Raw genomic sequence first — 21,054 nt, 5'->3', positions numbered from 1 at the left:
CTAGTTTGTACTAGTACTAGTTTGTACTAGTACTAGTTTGTACTAGTACTGGTTTGTACTAGTACTGGTTTGTAGTTTGTTCCTTCCTGGGTGGGATCCATGTGCAATTTTTTTTCTCCATGAGATACATTTCAATATGCTCTTTGCAGGAGTAACATAGATTGCACAATAAAATATCAATAGTGTAATATCCTAAAAGAAAAGAAAACACCAATCAACAAAACAAACAAAAGAAAAAAACTCTGACTGTTATTTTGGTTTTATTACTAAACTCCTGCCACTGATGACAGTATGGATGGTGGGCAACATTTGTTTTTAAACATTCATTATGCAATTTTGAGTTATTTTTGCCCACGCAAAATGTACCTTTATATTTATTTAAATAAAATTATGTGTAATGATGTTAGAACTCATTGAATTACATTTGTGGATCCCATTTTCTTTTTTTATTTTATTTTAGAGTAAAATTTGATTGCCCAGCAGTAAAAAAAAAAAAAGGGGGGGGGAGCTTCTTTGTTCATTGTGGCATTTAAATCGTTCAGTTTTTCTTTGTGTTAATCCAGGTTTAGGCTGTAAGAAAGAAAGTGTCCAGATTAATAATAAACAAGGGGTAGGTTTATTTATATAATGATGTGCATTTCTTAATATCTAACGAATAAAACCCGTGTGAAGACAGTGTGTTTTTTTAAAGCGTTGCTTCATAGTAGTTCTGCTGTGAAGCTGCTGAATTATTAATGAGCGGAGCAGCTGCCTGCGGGTTTTCAGACCAAAGTAGTCAACTCTGATAAAACAAACACCTCATTTTAAAAGGTTTAACGCGGATTGTTGGTACGACAAAAGCAGAATCAAACATATTTAAGAAACCAAGCTTTAATTGTTATTTTGCTTTCAGTATACTTTTGAGATATAGCCCAAACGAGCTGTACAGATCTCTGTTATCGATTGATCGCGACTTGACAGCGATGCGAGACTCCCATTGATTGATCTCCCCTCCACTCCCCGCTGACCAGAGAAAACACCCGATAGCGAATGCGAGAGGGGATTTAAATTGAACAAAAACCCGTCCGCTTTAGTTGACGGACAACGCTGCCGTCTGCCTTCTCACGCTGGTTGGCGTCGGCCGCTGGTTCTTGTTTCGGAGCTACAGCTAAGCGTTAGCGCAGGGCGGCGTTAGCTGGGCTGTAATGTCGGCACGGTTGGACTTGTTTTCCCCCGTAGACCTCGCTTCCTGTTAGCCTCGGGCTCGCTGGAAAATCGAAATTATGTTAATGAACGAGCGGGTTTAGTTAGCCAACACAAAAGAGGGGGTGTAACTTTGCTATGTGCGATAGCCTGTCCTTCCACCTGACTTCTGTTTTTCCTTATAAATCTATGCTGTTAACTTTTATTTAATGCCCCTTATCCGGGTTAGTTTGCTAGCGCGTGCCAGCTAGCCATCTTTGCTCGGGTTCACGGCTTGAACTGTTAAACTTGGTTAGTTTTTCTTTTTACGACAAAGAGCAGGCGATTTTAAGTTGATGGTTAATATATGCGAAGGCAGCGAGCTCACTTGTGCCTATTAAATACTTTAAATTCCCGTGACGGTGTTTACTGTGTAAATACCAACGGCTTGTTCTGCTACTTGTCGATTTATTTTGAAGAATACGTGGAAACTACTCTGGATATTTTGATTACAATAATAAAAAAAGGAAATCAAATAGGAATTGTAAATTTCATGCAGTGTTAGTGGATTGATGCAGATAGTATTTGCATTTTATTTGACATCGGTTCTTCCTTCAATCTGCAGCTTCCAGGTTTGATTTATCTTTATATTCATTTAGATGCAGTTTAGAGGAGCTAATATTTAGAAGTATTTAGTAAGATAGCGGTAGCCTCTCCTCATCCATCTATCCACCACCTCCTCTCCTGCCATGGATCCCCCCAGGACTCGGTCGCGCTCTCGATCTGGTTTCTATCACTTTTCAATGAACGGCAGCGTTGCGGGAAACGACGGAGGCTTGATGAACGCCAGTGGAGGAGGGGTGAGCTACCCGCCGCCGAGTAACCCCGGCTGGGCACCGCACCACGGAGGACGGAGCTTCCCGGAGGGCCAGCAGCAGCAACAACCGCTGCCGCCGCCTCAGCAACACGCCCAGGGGAGCTACCTGTCCGCTGGGGTGCAGCGCCACTCCGCACACGGAGCTCACCGACACCCCGGGGCAGGTAAGCTGGGGCCACTACCACACTGGATGCATCATTACGCACTCACACAGGGTGAGCCCCCCTGAGGGATGTAGGTAGGCAGGTAGGCAGGCCACTTGCAGATCTATCAGACTCTGAGTGCCACTGTCAACTGATGCATAGAGGGTCAGCTGGATGCTCTACAGCAGAGGGCTTCAACAGGGGGTCCGTGAACCCTAAGGGGTCCGCAGAGGTACTGCATGGGGGTCGTGAAAGTTTTTTCCACTAATTGAAATGTCTTTAAATACATATTAACATGAACTCAAGACATTGATGTATACAGATAAATGGAGGCAGAAGATGTCTTTCAGTCTTCAGGAGCTCTTTCAAGCTGGGCACCTTTTCATTCACAACACCTGTCCCATCAACCAGGAATCAGAATCAGAAATACTTTTATAATCCCAGGGTGAAATAACTTTTGTCACATTACTTCATCTGTAATAAAGTGACTATAGGAGCAGTTTGATATAAAGCAATTTCATACAATATGTATAATTAGGTGTCCCGCTTCATCTCGCCCTCAGTTTGGGGGACCTTGGCCTGGAAAACCTTGAAGACCCCTGCTCTACAGTGTAGTTGATCTGCCGGGAAGGGTTTAATCATATGCACCAAAAAAAAAAAAAAAATGTTGGGTCTACTTAATTTAACAAAACATTGGTTGCACACAACCGGCCACTTTAGGTAAATACAAGTCAACCACTTCCCCAAAGCTGTATTTGATCAATTAAAACAGAAGAGTTGGGTTTTAAGAGATGGGTAACTCCATGGGACCTGCAGGATCAAAGGGGATCAAATATTCCCCTCCAAAAAAAAAAAAAAAAAATGCAGTTTTCATGCTCAGAGGGCCTACAGGCCACATAGATTAGAGGTTTTCTTTTAGAAACTCTTATGGTTAACTGCTGTATTTAAATGTGACAAATTGGTAGGATTAAAGGAAATTGGAAGCGATGGCTTGCTTGTTTCATAATAAAAGTGTGTCATTTCAAACATGTTAGTTAAAAGCATTATGTTTTGTACAGAATTAATGTTTTAATCTATTTTAGCTAAGAGGCAAACATGGGTCTCATATTTACAGAGAGGTCGCTGACATTCACAAAGTTTCAGTTTGTGACTCTAAAAAAACTGCGTTAATAGAAGTGAAAGCTGAATGTTGTATATTATCCATTTTAAGAGTATTTTAATTTGAAATAAAATGTTAAATTTAAATCTGCATTTTCTTTATACATTTAGCGTCCCTCTTCTTTTAATGGTTTGAACAAACTGATTCATTTTTCTCAAATGCTCTGACAGTTGAAGAGCAAAAGAAATAACGTCTGTTGAAAACATTTTTTTTCCCTGTTACTTGCTCTATTTTTGTGTGATATTAAAGTTTAGTGAGCACATTATCCTTGTTAGAAATTGTAACTTAAATTTTATTTGGATTGATTGACTGGCAAATAAAGGTGTTTTTTTTATTTATTTTTTATCCCTTAGGGGGGAAAAAAGGTACTGAGAAATATCTGCCAGTCAGAAAATTTGATGTTATTTTTTTTTTCCTTTTATATTTTCTTTTGGGATGAACTTGCTCCTTAATCTTAGAAAAAAGGGGTTTACCTATCACATGATCTGCAAGTGTATCTTAATTTTATCATTTTGTTTTGCTTTTTGGATTTTCAGGAGCTTTCCTAGCTCCATCACGGTATTAACTGCAGTTTAGAAACAATTTAAATTTCCAGATATGCCGTACTTTAAAATGTATTTTTAAAGGAAAATATGACTTGAAACATTTAGCTACAAAGATCTTCATTAAAACTACTTCAACTTCTGAAAACCTTTAAGGCAGGAGTTCGTAGACACGTCAGACTAGGGTTGCAACTACTGATTATTTTGCGAATCAATAAATCTTTGGTTTTTTTTTTGTTTTTTTTGTATAGCCAAAGGTTCCTTAAAGAAAAATTTTTGTAAAATTAAACCTGGTGAAACTTAAACTTTTCCACTTGAGGAGTTCTGGATAGAGTATATTGACAGATGGAAAACAATTTTTATCGCAAATGCAAAATTGTAACTTTTTTTTTTTTACAATTTTAGTATAGTTGCATTAGATTCTCTACACTCCAGTTAACAATTAACCGTTTACTAAATTGGTTAACGAATATTGCAATAATCGATTATTCATGATTAATCCGATAGTTTCAGCCCTGCCTCAGGCTAATGTTTGCTCTCCATTCTGTTTCTACAAGTTAAACATTTGGCTCATGTTTTCTTTTTTGTTCCAATTAATTGTGTGTATAGAACATATAGAAGAGTTTTTCTTCTGCTTCAGGAGCTAAGCACTGTGATTTGAACCTGTAATTATAAGCAATTATTGTTCTAACTGGATTCTGCAGTTCTGTCCACGTTTTTTACACTGCCAGTTGAGTCTAGGCTAAATACTGGAGAAAAAAAAATTCTTTTTAAGATGACTGAATGCAAAAACATTTTCCATTTATCAGATGAGATGAGTCCATATCCCAGAGTTTTAGATATCCAACAGAAAGCTTCGCTCTGTCTACTCCAAATGCATGGCATTCTTTATCCAAAGCACTTCAAAGCCTTGAAACAGCCCTTCGAAATTTAGTTTGAAATGAAATCCAGCTCCCCGGTTGTGATTTTTATCTTTTTCCCTGTCTGCCTTAGATTGCTTACTGCTGCGACACTAGCTGACTTAGTTTTACTCTCAGTTCAGTTTTTGTCATTTTTATCCATGATCACTAATTGTCTTAAACTTTGATTCAGCTGCCTTAAAACTCTTGTGCTACCCTAAAATTGTCAGATTTTTGTTAGTGAGTCATGGCAGAAGAAGGTAGATATTTCAAGTATGTGGACCTCAGATCAAATTTTATCTGTAATGACTGACATAAAACATTCATTCATAACAGAAAAGATTGAATAAAACAGATTTTAATATTAAGCTGCAACCAAGACACCCGTATTTCTTCATGCCGTGAGTTTCCACTTCAAGGTTCACTGAGTTTTCCCTGCTGACCACTGGAAAGTTGCTGGAGAAAACTTCTGTCAGCAGTCTGGATTCTATCAAAAAGAAAAGAAAAGAAAAAAAAAACCCTCTGAGATTGTTTAAAATCCAGCTTTTCCTACAACTGTCATGTTTGTCCCCAAGAAGCTGGAATAAACCACACAGAGAGACGTATTTCCTAATCTAACAAGCTACAGCCAAGTGGGTGGAGGAGACTTGAACATTAATGTTGTCAGCCGAGCACCTGTCTGCGTGTGCGTGCATACAGAGACCGGGTACGTTTATTTGATCGTACTTATTAGAATCTGCTCACATGGACTCACAGCACCACTTTAAATCCAACACCACATTGCTGTAATTAAAGACACTACATCAACACTAAATGCGTTAAACATTTTCTGCCTGCTTAGACCTAATTCTCTGTTTTCTGTCAGGCCTTCTGACATTTGTCTGGAGAGGAAGAAATGGTGTCAGTCTTCCCTAGCAACTATGCTTGAAGGAAACAGGGTCACGTCTGCTCGCCAGTGAAACCCTTCTGTTCTGGCTTGAAATCCCTTCTCCTTTTGCCCTTGGGATGAATTGGCGTAACTAGACCTAGTTTTCCATGAAAATGGAGGGATGTGTGGACTGAATGCAGAAGAAAGAGAGCAAAAAAAAAAGAATTCTGGATATATAAAGGTGCAGCGTGTTGACCCTGCTGTTGGGCTTTCATCAGCTATTGTCAGGATGTTCTTAGCTTCTAAGCAACTGATGCGTTGGGTGGATGGGCGCCCGTCCAATTTAACCTTAAGAGAGTCGATGCTTTTCTTTTATTAGGGCTAGAACCCAATATTATTGGCAGAGAAGTTTCCTTACAATAAGTCTTGCTAATTTGCTTGTTAAATACATTTTGGTTTCGAAAATATTAAACATGGTTAGGTTATAGGTCCGAAAATATTAGTCCTTGTTTGATTAAGATCATATTTACTAAACTATACTCCTAATTCTTTAAATATTTTGAAATGTGATTTATGACCTTTAAAGGAGCATATTGGAAGTTCCAGAGTTTTTTTTTTTTTTTTAAGTTTTCCTCCTCTGGCAACAAGTTAAAATTTGACCAAAAATGGCCATTCCCATGGCCAATCTGAGCTTCCTCCTTGTTAAAAACATTCCCAAGATTTTTCTCTTTTTAATCTGTTGCCAATTAGACTACTGGCTGATGCTTTCATTGTGGTGGAGACTCAACGAATTAGCCAGGTTAACAAGAGCATGAAGTGCGTCACACCAAAGCTAATGCCCAGAGAATACGATCCAAATCATTCTAATATGAAACCAAACAGGTTACTCTGGTGATTGGAGGATATCTAATTTTACTAGGGTTGCAACTATGATCGATCTATTGATTATTTTTATTTTTTTTATTTATTTATTTTTTTTTGACTAATAATGGGACAGAAAAAGGTTCCTTTAATGAAGATTTTTTTTATGAAATTAAAACGGGTGAAACTAAAATGTTTCCTCTTGAAGAGTTCTGGACAGAGCATATTGACAGATGAGAATGTTTTGTTCTTTTTTTAATCTTTAATGCAAAATGTTTATATATCTATATATTTTTTCTACAATCTTGGTATAATTGCTACTAGTGGATCGCTCTGTCAGCTATAGACAAGTTTTACAGTCTCTATACTCCATTTAACGATTAATCGATTACTAAATTAGTTGACGATTATTTCAATAATCGATTGTTTCAGGCCTACATTTTAAATTTCTTGAATTGTATGCAGGTATGTGACAGAAAACAAGTTATATTTATTTTTGATAAATCATTAAGCTGGTTTAAAAAATTGCAATGCAATTTTAATTTCATTTAATTTTGGTTCAACGTTTTTTTTTAATATATTTATTTATATTATTTTGTCTTTACATCTGACTTAGCAATTCAGGCTGCCATAACAAAAAACAACTTTCCTTCTAAATAGATATCAGTTTTTGCCTTCTGTTCGGGACATTATTTATTTAGAGTGTGTGTGTATGTGTATGTGTATATGTATATGTGTATATATATATATATATATATATATATATATACACACGTCTGCCCACGTTAGAACTACACTGCATTATTTCCATGTACAAAAACATGACAAAGCATTAGAATGCTGTGGAAAAAATATTTCTGTAGTTTTCTTGTTTTTTTTTTTTTCTTAGTCTTTGTTCCTATTCTGACTTTGTAGCCTGCTAAAAAGTAACACACTGTTCGTTCCATGACATCTCTGCGGAACATCCAGATCTTTAAAGCTTCTTTTGTGTTGCTGCACACTAAGTCTAGTTAGCAGCCTCTCAGAAATCTACAGGACACTTACTGGAGAGAGTCCCATAAATCCTCAAACATCTGAGAGATGCATAGATGGGGGTATCTATTCTACGAACAAACCTGCTTGCATGTATCGCCTCTAAAGCTTTATAGATGTTCGCGGCAATTTGTTTGATAATCTTCAGCCACAGCTCTGCCATGTTGAGAGCAGTGGCTCAGCAGACCAATTAAAGAGTCAACATGCTCTACGTTGAGAAGTTGTATACGTTTGTAATCCCAGTCTGAATCTGGGACACCCCAGTGCAGGTAGAGATGCCTCTACAATAATTTGTAAATGTCTGATGATGGTTGAGGATCCTCTGTGTTAACCAAATCTTTAAAAAATCCCCCCCAGTCTAGTGTTAGTCCACTTGCATCGTCTGTAGCAGAAACGGCCTAACTCAGGCCAGTAGATGACATGTAACCTCAGTATATCATTTCCTATAATGGGTAACTTGCCATTACTGTTTGTCTCTCTGGTTAACTAAAGATTGTGAGAAAGTTTACCAGAGTAGTCGGATATACATCCATTGTTTGTTCAGGATATCCGAGGGATTGGATTTCCCAGTACAGGGAGATGGTTTCTGGGCAAGTGGGGGAATTTTCTTCTTTCTTTTTTGCACAAATATGTATATTTTACATATTTGCATACAACAGCTGTCTTATTGAGTACATCACATGATGCTATACATTCAGCCACTCCCCATTGTGACTGTGGGTGGCTTTTGGCGCCTGGAGCTGATGTCATCAGACGGTGCCCAACCTTCATGGGGTGTTTCGACCCTTAACCACTACACCCTCCAGCTGGCGGGTCAGCAGTGGTGGACAGGTCACTGCCCATCATCTCCAGGCCTCCAGCCCCCCTCCTCCCTCTTAAACCACAGCCAGCATGAGGCTCTCTCTGCTGCCTCCCCAATACTGCACACAGCTGTCTTCCTCTCCTTGCCAGATATTCCAAGTGCAGTGAGCACAGACCACATTGACTGTGCTGGGAATCTTCTGCACCCGACCTCCACTAGAAACAGCCATGCTAGTAATTATTTTTATACTGTATTGCTGCCACAATATGGACCCCAGCATAATGTTAATGGCAAAATGCAGAGGGTTTGGTTCTAAGTCAGTCTAAAACTATATTACTTGATAACTGTCATTTCTTTGGCTTTTCATGTGCATAAATAATCTACATCAGTGTTATTGTTTAATTAGATTTTGCATTAAAAACAAATTATTTTATATAAAGTCTTAAACAAATCTGAATGTTGAGCTCTAATCTAAAATAGTTTTGTTGCAGTGCTTTTCAAAATAATTTTATGCAATTACTCTTTTTAACTTGTAGGAGAAAGAAGGGTGAATGGGGCAGCTTGGCTCCTATTGTGTCGCCATAAGTGGTTAATAGTTTGCCCTCTATCCATTATAAAAGCTTAAAGTCGGTATTTGTGGCTGTAGGTGTTATTAGGTTATAGTGAGAGCTTTTTTGTGTCACTGCAGTGTAGAAGAGCAGATTCTCTGTTAAAACCACATTTTGAACCGCCTTTTGCTGCTAATGTTTTGGTTTATTGAATGTAGATAGTAATCCAAAGAATTGGGAGTATGGTTATCAAATTTGCATCTGTTTTCAATTTGCATCCCTTGTTTATCTAACCTGCAATTGCAGCCAAAGCAAATTCAGTTTCTAAAGCTCTAGAACAAAAAAAAAAAAAAAAAATCAACCTTTCTTCATTTGCATAAGAAAATATTGTAAATCCCCGCCTGGTTTGTCGTTATCCTTCTAGGTGCCTTACGTTGACTCTTATAGTAAAGCTGTGAGGTCCAACTAACACATGCTGAGATAATGTACATATCTGTCAGCTGTTGCTTCTTTCTTTTCCCAATTTTCTTTAGGGAACCTGCTGTAAATTCACTTTATCTTTTAAAGCTGTTAACATTACTAAATCTCTCCCATCAGCATTAAACTGAACTATTCAACAACCTGGTTAACTTGCTGTGGGTGAAAGATGACCCGCCTCCTCTGTTTGTTATGGATGTGTTTTTGATGGCTAAGCAAACATCAGTCAGTCTTGTGATGTTGTTTTTCTCAGCTCCGTTTTTATCTGATTTGAGTTTTTTAATTCTGTGATCTGCAGGAGGAGTGCTGCATTTTCACCCAGATAATGTGTGCAACGAGGATCGAGACAAAGTAAGAATGAAAGACTGTTGTTCCTGCTTTGCTCCTGGTTTGAATAGAATTTGTATTTCATTGTACACTCAGTCTTATGTCTCCTTCCTTTTTGTCTGCTCTCTCCTTTATGTGCAGATGGAGGACAGCCCGAGCCCCAAAAGGCAGCGTCTTTCCCAGCAGTCCATGTTAGACCTCGGCCCGGCTCCTCAGTCCACTCCCTCCTCCCCCATTCGGCCGTGGGAGCTTCCCCCCAGCCGCAGATCCCACCCCCACTACATGCCCGAGAGATGCCACACACCCGTCAGAAACCGCCGCAGGTAGATTATCCGAGAGACATAATAAAAGTTCGTAATGCATCAGGTGTGCTTTAGTTTGTATCACTTGGCAGCACATTAGACGATAATCTACCAAGGAAGACAAAACGCACAGAAAACATGGCATCCCCTTGCATGTTGACAAAGGGAATCATTAGCAATAACAAAACTGATGCACTGCATCTATCTGCTAATTCTAGAATTTTCAAATCTGAATATGAAGTGAACAATAACTGAAGGAAATTGAAGTTTTTAAGTTGTTTCTATTTATTCTTTTCTTATATAACCACAGACTGAAAAAAGTGTGTTTGATTTAACCATAATAATTTAATAAATTACAGCATTAATTCTGTTTTCAGGAGACCTGGAGAATTTTTTTTCCAATTTTAAAAGTTTCAGAAGGCTATTTGATCATTTGAATTATATTCATGGTTCCTTGTTCTTAAAAAAGTCTCATTCCTGCTTCATTTAGGAGAGTATGTGTAAAAATCTACGCAACAGGTTTAGACCTCATTTTGTTAATGTCTACATTTTGAATAAGTTTAACAGGAATAGACTGAGGGGGAAATAAATGCTCTGTGTGCCTTTAGCCTCACATTTCTGGTCCAATTTGAACTTTTAGAATTATATTTTAATAATTGTTCGCATACATATGATTAAAGCTGTTCTGTGTAGTAGGGATTGATGATCAATGAAGGTTTTTAATGTTGCCATCAGTCTACAATGATATAATGATATAATATAATGATCAACAATATGTGCTGCAGATTTCTTTTTTTCCCCCTTTTCTTTTGGGCTGATTTAAAAGATGAAATAACACACGGGTTATAAAATGTTACTCAAAGATTGCTCACCATGAAATCAAGGTTAAGGCAATAAAGCAATGGTACAGTAACAGCCGAATGCCTCTACAAAAGACAAAAATAGGTGATTGATGTGTTTTGTTGGAAACCATGTGTTTAAAATATCTCTTAAACAAAAACAGGAATATTAATAATCTTGCATAACAGTCAAAAGACTGCTAAAAGAATTTAACTACAGTACTCCTTTGAGAGAAATCTCTGTAAAGAAAATTTTTGATCTTTTCAGTTGTGTCCCTGTTGTTTTATCACTGAGATTTTATTTCATATCCAGATTATATTCTATATTGTACCAAAAAGAATGCTGTTTGTGATATATCATTTGTTTAGCCTAAATATTTATGGTGTCTGACATTGAATGTTTAGGGTTTACCCAGATATTCTTGAGTTTTACTATTTTATCAACACGATTCCCATTGCCCCTCCTTTAGTTTATGTGTCTGTGTTTAACTTCAGTCCTCCAATGAGACGCCAGCGTGGCCGGAGAGACCGTTTGACTCGCCACCACCACCACTATAACAGCAACAACAATCACCATCACCACCCAAACAGCCACCATCATCACCATCTGCACTCCCACCATGGCCCGTCGCAGGGACATCAGGATGAGAACTACCGGCACCCGGCTCCTCCTCAGGGTTACCCACCCTACAGCCAGCAGCCTCCCAGGGGGCCAATTCCAGGCCCTGAAGACCGCCCAGGTTACCATCCTCCTAACCCCTCCCCTAGGCCCCTTCATCATCAATCACCAAACCTGTCTCCCAGGCTGCTGCACCCTGGCGCCCATCCACAGCACCCACATCCCCACCCATCCCAGCAACAGAGCAGTGGGGTCCTAGATCTGCAGGAGCAGGTGGGTTTTATGAGAACAAAGCAGCTTCATTTGTAGTAAATGTGCTGAAAAAATCAGGCATTGTTAAGAATAAAGAGAAGATTCTAGAAAATAAAAAAAATAAACTTAAGATGATGAGACGGACCTGCTGTTTATATATTCGCAGTAAACTTGGTGTAGTTGGATTTGAAAAAAATACCTTGTAATTTTGTCTTGAAGATTAAATCTACGTGTTGGAAATGCTCCAGAACTAATTTGAATAACACAGGGGTAATAAAATGTTAGCCAAATATCACTTCTTCTTCATGTGAATAACACAGACACATTGATGCTTTTCCTTTGGCACATTTTTTTTATTTATTTATTTATTTTTTTAGAAAAAAATTCACCTAAAATCAACGCAATGTGGAAATGAAATAAAAGCCCAGACTAATAATAGCAGATATAGTTGAATAGTTTGTCAGATTGTCTGATCTGTAATTGCCAGCTCACATAAAAAATCTAAAAGCATTTTGATTCTGTAAAATCAGCTTTTATCTTTTTCCATCTCTACTCCAAGTTAAACCTTTTCTAAATCCTCCTGATTTTAAAAAGGTAATTTGTGTCCTAATTGGCTCCAGAATATTTTTATTTCGGTTTCTCTTTCATCCCTCATTTGCCTTCATCTTGTCCAAAATGCAGCTTCCAGTCTTCTAGCCGATGCCTCCAAAATCATCACGTTAAATCAGTTTTTATTAGATACCAAAGATCAGATCCAAACACTGGTGAGCAGCCGTTCTCAGTGGCAGCGCTCCAAACTGATCACCACTGATCCAAATCTGTTTCAACAAAAATACTCAGTAACTCAGGCTAGCTTTTAATAAAAACATTTCCACATTCTTTTCAGTGATTTGTATTTTCTTAATTGTTGTAGTTCTTACAGTCAGTGTTATGTGTTCTTTATCCTTGTCTTTATTTTTAGTTGTAAAGCAAATTGTGTCCCTTATTCTCAGTGTTGAGGGCTCAATCGATTTTTGTTTCCATTGATATACCTCACTGGACAATAAAAACTTTTGATGTGTTAGAATGTATTTATTTTAACCAGGACATCTGTGAATATTGCTGCTACTGCTCCGGTGCTCTGTCAGAACAGCATACGCTGTCAGATCTGCATACATTGTTCTAATATGCATGTGAGCACAGGCGAAACAGAATTAATCCCACATTGAATTTTAGCAGCAGTGTACTGACAGTCAAAAACATGTTTATTGTAACTTTTAAAAAAGAAAATCAGCTTTGATTATACTGTTATTTCGTGGATGCAAAAACGGCCAGACATGATAGAAGTTTCCGGGATGTTCAGAGAAGAAGACTCTTTAGATAAAACCATATTAGTAGATATGAATTTAAAATAAGTTATTTTAGTAGTTAAAAAAAAAAAAAAAAAAAACTTGTGCGGGAACTTAAATGTTTGATTTTCATGTTGAAAATCATAGAAAAAATTGGCTATGCTTTATATTGTGACTCAGAATTCATTTAGGTTAGATCCAATCTGAATGGCGAATGCTGTTCTGGTAGAACACCGGGCTCTCTGCTCGGTTTTAGTCTGTGTGTATAAAGTTGTGAATATGTTCTCTTTGGGTTCTTGTTTCAGGGTCCAGTTTCGGTATCATATCCTGTGTCCCCTCCGGGTATGCCACCAGGCCTTCCCCCCCGCTCTGCTCCGCAGCAGATCCCAGCATGCTCTGTGGTTTTCAGCGGGCAGCATTATCCCGTCTGCAGTGTCCCTCCTCCTGTAAGTGTGTTTGTATTCTGTTTCTGTAAAACAGGTATTCTTTACCCCCCCTTTTCTGTATTTTTAACATTTTTCATCCAGCATACCTCACTCACTAAAACCTTTTTTAATGTTTCAGGTTCTGCAGACTTGTTCCGTTCAGCATCTGCCCATGCCCTACCCGTTCCCGTCATTGCTGTCCAGTGACCCTACTTTCCTGATTCCTCCTCCTCACCTCACCCACCCTCCAACGCATCTCTCCCACCACCCGCCACACTTGCCGCAGGCCGCCCAGTTTGGACCTTACCCAGCACAGCAGGCCCGATCGGTGAGTACGAAGTCAGAGTATACAGACATTCGTATTTTACATAATAATGATAATAATAATTAATTATCTCTAAAAGTAGAGATAATAGGTATGCCATGTTACAGCGGATTACCTTCATCACTTGGAACAGAACAGCAGGCTGCATTAATAAAAATGTTGAAGTATTTGGAACATATAATATTGGTTTAACTGATCAAGAGAGCGATGCAGCAGAAAAAGCATTTGAATAATACGAGAATTACTAAACATTTGGTAAATCTGTCAAAGTCTTCAAAGTACAAATTTAATTCCTGTTCAAATTGTGTCAAAGAGAGAGAATAGGGGTGAGTATTGACATGGTTGTTGTGATTTGATATGTGTCAAGATACAATATTATTAAAATATTGTATTCAAATTAAATCTGTATTGAATAAAAATGATGTAATGTACCACTGCATGATTCCCTTTTCAAAACGATTTAACCTGCTTCACTGAAGCTCATTACAAATTAATAGGATTAGTACATCTCTCTGTTCCACTGAAGGATGGGATGGTCTTCTTTTGCCAAAAGAGGCTCAGCTATTTATACTCTTTTCTATAAAAGAACTTTATACTTTTGTCTAATTGTTAGGCTTTTGATCTTGTAATGCTCTTTTTCAGTTTTCTAATATTTCTTTTGTTTCTTTTTTTACATAAAACAAGTAGGAGATTGACTGTCAAATTACAACTGATTTTATTATTCATGTGAATCCGAATTATGAGCACTTGAAGCTGATTCCAATTGTTTTAATTTGTAATCTAGTTTAATTTTTTTTTTTTTATTATTATATTTTGTTTGTGTTATCAGCTCAAGTTTTGTATAACTTTGTAAATTTCATTTTATGTTACAGTCCCTGTCTTAGACTTGTAAAGTGAAGAATTTTTCATTCAGTACAGCTTTATGGAAAGAGGTTTTCACATCTAATGGAAAATCACCTAGTTAAGTAAAATGGGAAAAAAACTAAACCTGCAGTTGAGTGAAATTTCACAATTTCAGGCACATCTAAAATGCAACCCATTAACTTGGTTTATATTCACTAATTTAAGAATTTTACATTTCTTCCATGTTAATTTTTTTATTTTTTTTGTAGCTTTTTTTGATAGCATGTTTTTCTGTTTTCTTTCCTATTTTTCTTTTAAAGCCTCTTCAACCTGATGTGCATTTTGTTTGCTCATGATAATCATTAGTACAAATGAATTATGTTATACTTTATAAGAGACACTAAGAACCGGCGGGTTATTCATTTCATAATGCTTAAAAAATTGTCCACATCTTTTGTGAATTAATTTTAAAAAAGCATTTAGATTGAAATCTACATGGAAAACAAGGCTTCTTTAAGTTATGTCAAAGGGAAAGGGATATCTGCCCTTTTTTTGTCGGATGCAAACTTTTGGTTAGAAAAATATGTAATTAATAAAAGCTTTAAAGCAGCATGGTAACTTTTTCTCAACATACAATTTTGGACCAGCAGACTGGAAAGTCATGGGCTCGATCCGAATACCTCATATAGCTACTGTGTTATACATGTTATACATACATGTACTCGTCTTCATATGTTTTGGGTTTTATAATCCAGTCCAGTCACTACATTTGTGAGGAATTTTTTTTTTTGTAGTTATTTTCCAGAAGGCTGTATTCCCCCTTTGACTAGTATAATATGTGTAAATATCGCCACGTAATGACATCCATAAGGCTGAAGGCTGCCTGGATTCAGCACAGCAGTCAGAGGGTAGCGGCTATAATCTGAGGCATTCGGATCGAGTCATGGCATTACTTTTAAAGACAAGGCCACAATCAGCCCTTTAGATTAAATCCTACATCAGCACCTAAAATACATCTGATCAGGTAAGCGTCATATCTGTTCTGTTGCCAAGCAACAACTGTTGAGGGTGAACTCCATTGTTTAAGTGGAGCTCAGACTGCTATAAGGTGACTGATCCGACCCTCCAAAGTTGCATAGGGAGTTTGTTTTTATTAGGTCAGCCTGCATAGAGCTTTGATACGTTCCAAGTGCTGTATACTGACCTAAAAAGTCCTTTTAAGCTGCTGATTAATCATAATCTCTAACTGATGGATGTTTTTTTTACTCCCTGTCAGGATGGCCACATATTATTGAATCCTTTAAGTGCAAAAATGTTGGATGCCTTTTTTTTTTATTTTTATTTTTTTATGCCAATCCCACTTTTGATTATTGTTACTTGACTCTATTCAACATCTGGGTTTTTCATTTGAAAAAAGATGGTATTTTTGTTTTTTAATCATATTGGGTTACAATATATTTGGAGTGTTTTGAATTTATTCTTTGTAAAACACTTAAATTGGATGACTTTTAAACTGTTTTTGAATGTGTTTTAAAATGTGTTTTTTTTTTTGTGCTGTTTTGTTCTGCCTCTCCAGCCTTTACAGAGAATAGAAAATGATGTGGAGCTGCTGGGCGAGCATCTGTCTCTGGGTGCTGGGCTTCACTACTCCCCAGCTGCACACCCAGCCCTCACCCCACACTCTACACCCCTCCACTTCCTCTCCCATGAGCCCCTGACACAGGAGTTTTTTGGAGTGGTGAGCTTTGACAACCAAGTGCATTTAAAAGGCGGACATTTCTTCTTTGTGGGTGTGAACATTCTGACATATCACCATGTTATTTATCTTCCCTTTAGTCTTATCCAAACTTCATCCCTCGACGTCTCCCAGGGCGGCGGTACCGTTCCCAACAGCTTCCACCTTCGCCTTATCACCCCAGCCTCCTGCCTTACGTGCTGTATGTTCACTGGGTAGCTTGCCAATCAAAAAGAAAAGATGATTACCATTTAAAACGGCTTCTCTTAAATGTTTTTGTGGATTTCTTTGCACACAGATCAATGCTGCCAGTCCAGCCCACAGGTCCTGCAATCAGCCTGGAGCTGGATGTAGATGATGGAGAAGTGGAGAATTATGAGGTATCTTATTTCCCGCCACTGTTTGTGTGCTGTTACCAGATACAGACTTTTAACTCTGGTGTTGTTCCGCATGTTTTCTCCAAAGGCCCTCCTCAATCTTGCGGAGCGCCTGGGAGAGGCCAAACTCCGAGGACTGACCAAGGGGGACATTGAACAACTCCCTTCCTATCGCTTCAACCCAAATAACCATCAGTCTGAGCAAACACTGTAAGTGCTGTCCTTTCAAAAAGCCTTTATATGCTGATATACGGCAAGTATTGTTTGTTCTTTTTTTGAACCTTGTGCCACAGACTGCAGTTAAGTTCTAGCTTTAATCTGCATATTTTGTAATTTCTCTAAATCCAGAAGCAACTCGAAGTTTTCCACACATGGTGCCTGAAAGGTGATTTTGGTACTTTAAGACAACTGTAGCTATTTGTCTGCTGTTGGAATAACATGACCTAAACAGACAAGGTCTCCGAATAATGTTGTCAATCTCTGTTACAGGTTCAAGTACGATCTTCCAAAAAAATGTTTGCATTGCTTAGGGCGTTTTTACAGTGTGAATTGAATGTTGCAGCACAGTACACTAACACATGTCTGGTTACAGGTGTGTGGTATGTATGAGTGATTTTGAATCCCGTCAACTGCTGCGAGTTCTTCCCTGCAGTCACGAGTTCCATGGGAAGTGTGTCGACAAGTGGCTGAGGGTGAGTCGGCACCCCCTGACCCCAGAATCTATCACATACTCTAAACTTTTATTTAAGTTGTCGTCTCTGTGATTTATTCCATGTTTAAAACTTGTATTCAAACAGTGATACATGTCGAGCTTATTACAGTTAATTTGGGAGATAATGGCTTACAGTTAATGCAAACAAAAAAATCTGTTCTGTAGAAAATTAAGGTTGTTATGAGACCAATATACCCTATTTGCCCGAATATAAGACAAGGTTTTTTTTTTTTTTTTTTTTTGTGAGAAACGTGGAAATGTGTGGTCGTCTTATAATTGGGGGTCTAACGAATTATACAGGCTAACAGTTGTCTCGGATCGCTACACGACCGCAACAGCAGAGGGCACCAGTTTCTGGTAAAGCCTGTGACCTCACTGTGGCTTTGGTTATTGTTTTAATCACAACAGAGAAGAAGTGACAAGGATGCTACTAATAGTCACTGCCCAGAACGGACTGGATCAAAAGTAGGACAAGTTTGCAGACATTTGAGGCAGAGCTATGACGCCAATTTTAAAACAATGGTGGTCAATGCAGATGCACAGTTACAGAGTGCAATATCAGAAGATGGAACGTTCAAAAAGACCAGAAAAATGCAATTGGCAAAAGAACACTTGCACACAAATGCAGAGCTGCAGGGTGAGAGTAGGAGTGATGAGGCATAAGGACGTCTGTGTAAAAACCTCATAATAATGATAATTGAAATTTATTGATCTAACACTGGAGAAATTTACCTCTGCATTTAACCCTTCCCCTTGGGAGTGGTGGGCTGTCACTTTGCAACACCTGGGGAGCAGTGTGGGGTTAAAGGTCTTGCTCAGGGACCCAGAGTGGAGGCTGTGGGGATCGAACCAGTTACATGCAACCTTTTCAGAGCACAAGCGCACTGCTCTAACCCACTAGACCAACACTCCCCTATTTCTTCTCTGAGAAAAGTTCAGATTGTATTTAAGTTGAAGTGTTGCAAGATTTCAATTAAATGTGCCATTACTGTGTTTTTTTTTTTCTCCTTTATATTGTTTAATTACACAAATCCTTCGATGCAATATTATTTCAATGAAATTGTTAGTTCTTCAATATAAAATAGTTGATTAAAATGGTCATTCTTTTCTTTTTGTTTTGCTCTTAAAAACCGGTCCCCGAAAGAGAGGGTCGTCTTTTAATCAGGGTCGTCCTATATTCGGTTCAGTACGGTAAAAGGGGTTTTGATATGGAAAGTATGTCCATTAAGGCTTTTGCATTGTCCTTTAACATGAGGTACTGCATTAATGCAGCGCGGCTCTGAGGCGTTCAAGGAGCTCAGTTTTCTTTCATAGCAATCTTTAGTACGTCTAAATTGGTTCATCAATAACCCATATAGATCACTGCAGGGTTTAGGTCCCATCTGATTTAAGCTCATGATAATTAAAGCCGGTATTGATGCCTTAGACAGTTTGGACAGGTTCCTGCTGGAAAAGTCATATCAGCATCTCTGTAAGTGAATCCGAGAGTCGCTTTATGAAGCTCTCACTCAGACTCCGGTACGCGTTTTGTAAATGTCCCTCCAGTTCTTAAATGGATTTTATTTTAAATCATGCTTTTATTTTGCTTGAGGGTCTTTTTCTGCCACGACTAGTTCTGCCATCTTAACTTTCTATGAAAGTGCTTGTGTGCAGCGCTCTGTAAAGCTTCTTTAACAATAGCCTTTTGGGACTCAGCCCACTGGAAGAGAGTAGCTGAACTCCCCATTCCTATAATAAAATACCCTTTATTAGTCTGATGCTCTAATACTATGAAAAACAGAATTTTGGGTTTTCATAAACTCTCTAAATTTCCCCTCTGTTATTCTCCAGGCCAACAGGACGTGTCCTATCTGTCGAGCCGATGCCTCGGAGGTCCAGCGAGACTCGGAGTGACCACAGGAGGGAGCCATGCACTTCCTGCCTTCGGTCTAACTCATCTAGCACTGCCTGCTCCTGATGGACACACAGACACATGCAGCGTTACCTTTCATGTTGGTGGAGCACTTTATTCTCCATGGTCGTTTCTTTCTTTGATAAATATTTTATTGTACATTTAATGTTTTCTTCAAACCTAAAAACTTGTCACACTCCTTTCCTTTCTGTACATGCACAATGTTTAAGTGAATGACTCGCCTTCCTGCAGTAGTGTGTGAGTGTGTGTGGGTCTGCATACAAACATTGATCTGCTCTATAATGCAGGGATTTGGTACACGAGTGTTTGTGTTTGTAGATGTGGGAGAGATTTGAGGTATCCTAGAGTATGCATGAGATGTTCTGTACTGGACAAGAGTAACAGATGTTTTTTTTGGTTTTTTTTCTTTGTCATTTCCTCCCATTTTCTATGATTATGCACTGTCTGGATGCATACTCGGTGTGTATGTATGTTATAGACTTTTCTCGGGTTTGACACTATGGGTCCATGCTGTTGCTGTGTTTTTCAGTTGCCGTTATTATTATTATTATTATTGGTTGTTTTTCTGTCTGACCGTTACCTCATTATGTATTTCTAATTACAAATGCTTCATTACACCATTTTGACATTTAACAAATATTTTCCTTTTCTTTTTAAAGGAAGTTTGTCCGTGGTTTTGCAGTGGCACATGTTACATATATATATCTATAAATATATATATATATACTGTAAAAATCTATGAATATCTATATACCAAATAAAATGCTTGATATGATTTTTTTTTTAAATGTTGTATTTTGTAATTGTTCTTAAGTCCAGGATGAGACCCAGTGTAAAAGTTTTAATTCGGATAGGTTAGTTTACTTTGTTTAAATGTAATTAGAGCACTGGTTTTAATGAGTGTATTTGGCTTAACTGCCACTAGATGGTGCTGCTACACTTCTGCATCTGAACACTTAAACCTCAGGGTAAAAACCATTTGTATAAAAATAATGAACAAAATGTAAAGGGGGATAATTAGAAAATGGTAAAATAACGAGATCAACTTAATTAAAAATCGTAGTCTGCTCTATAACAAACATCTCATGCTTTTAGGAGCTAAGATTTCCAAACTACTTTGGAGTATTTTTATTCAAAGTGATTTCTTTTTTTTTTTATTTCCCAACACATACTTGCTGAAGGCTAAACCTTGACTGGACCTCATTAACATTATTTTCTTTAATTTGTGCTCTTCTGGTGTAGATTTTTTTTTTCTTCTTCTTCCCATGGTCTTTATTCTGTTCCATGACTCTGTTTGGCCAAGTTTCAGCTGGCAAACACTTTGCTGCACATTTACCTCTAAAATGCATTACTCTGCGGAGAAGTTAAGTTTAATTTAGTGACTGATAAATAGCCTAATCCTTCGGCTCCAAAATGAGCCCCAGTCACCAGCCAATGACCACCAATACAGTTGTTAAAGCAGACTTTTTGTTTTTTTCTTTGGAAAGCGGGTTGTTCCCTGGTCTTAAACTCACAGGAAAACTGGAAAAATGCTTGATAAAGCTGGGATTGATCCCACTGTACAAAAAAACCCCCGGACATTTGAAATTGACTTAAGATCCTTTACATTTTCTGCATTAGTATTATTGCACATGTCCTTACACTCTGCAATTATTTACATGCACATAAGCAAACAAGTAATATGCTTGA

The 21,054-nt window shown here is 38.0% G+C and overlaps 1 protein-coding gene across 1 annotated transcript; it reads left to right on the top strand.

Moving 5' to 3' along the window:
* The first annotated feature begins 981 nt into the window (after window positions 1–981).
* Window positions 982–20,131, top strand: LOC107085683 (E3 ubiquitin-protein ligase RNF38-like). The gene is made up of 12 exons (XM_015376164.1): window positions 982–2,202; window positions 9,668–9,720; window positions 9,838–10,019; window positions 11,333–11,729; window positions 13,342–13,482; window positions 13,601–13,789; window positions 16,206–16,367; window positions 16,466–16,566; window positions 16,663–16,744; window positions 16,830–16,951; window positions 17,334–17,433; window positions 19,284–20,131. The coding sequence occupies exons 1-12, from the start codon at window positions 1,911–1,913 to the stop codon at window positions 19,344–19,346; spliced, it is 1,884 nt and encodes a 627-aa protein (XP_015231650.1). The 5' UTR covers window positions 982–1,910; the 3' UTR covers window positions 19,347–20,131.
* The last annotated feature ends 923 nt before the right edge of the window (window positions 20,132–21,054 follow it).

This window comes from Cyprinodon variegatus, unplaced genomic scaffold (assembly GCF_000732505.1).
Source record: "Cyprinodon variegatus isolate N-32 unplaced genomic scaffold, C_variegatus-1.0 Scaffold130, whole genome shotgun sequence".
NCBI classification, from domain to species: domain Eukaryota; kingdom Metazoa; phylum Chordata; class Actinopteri; order Cyprinodontiformes; family Cyprinodontidae; genus Cyprinodon; species Cyprinodon variegatus.
This window is presented reverse-complemented; position numbering and strand designations above follow the sequence as displayed.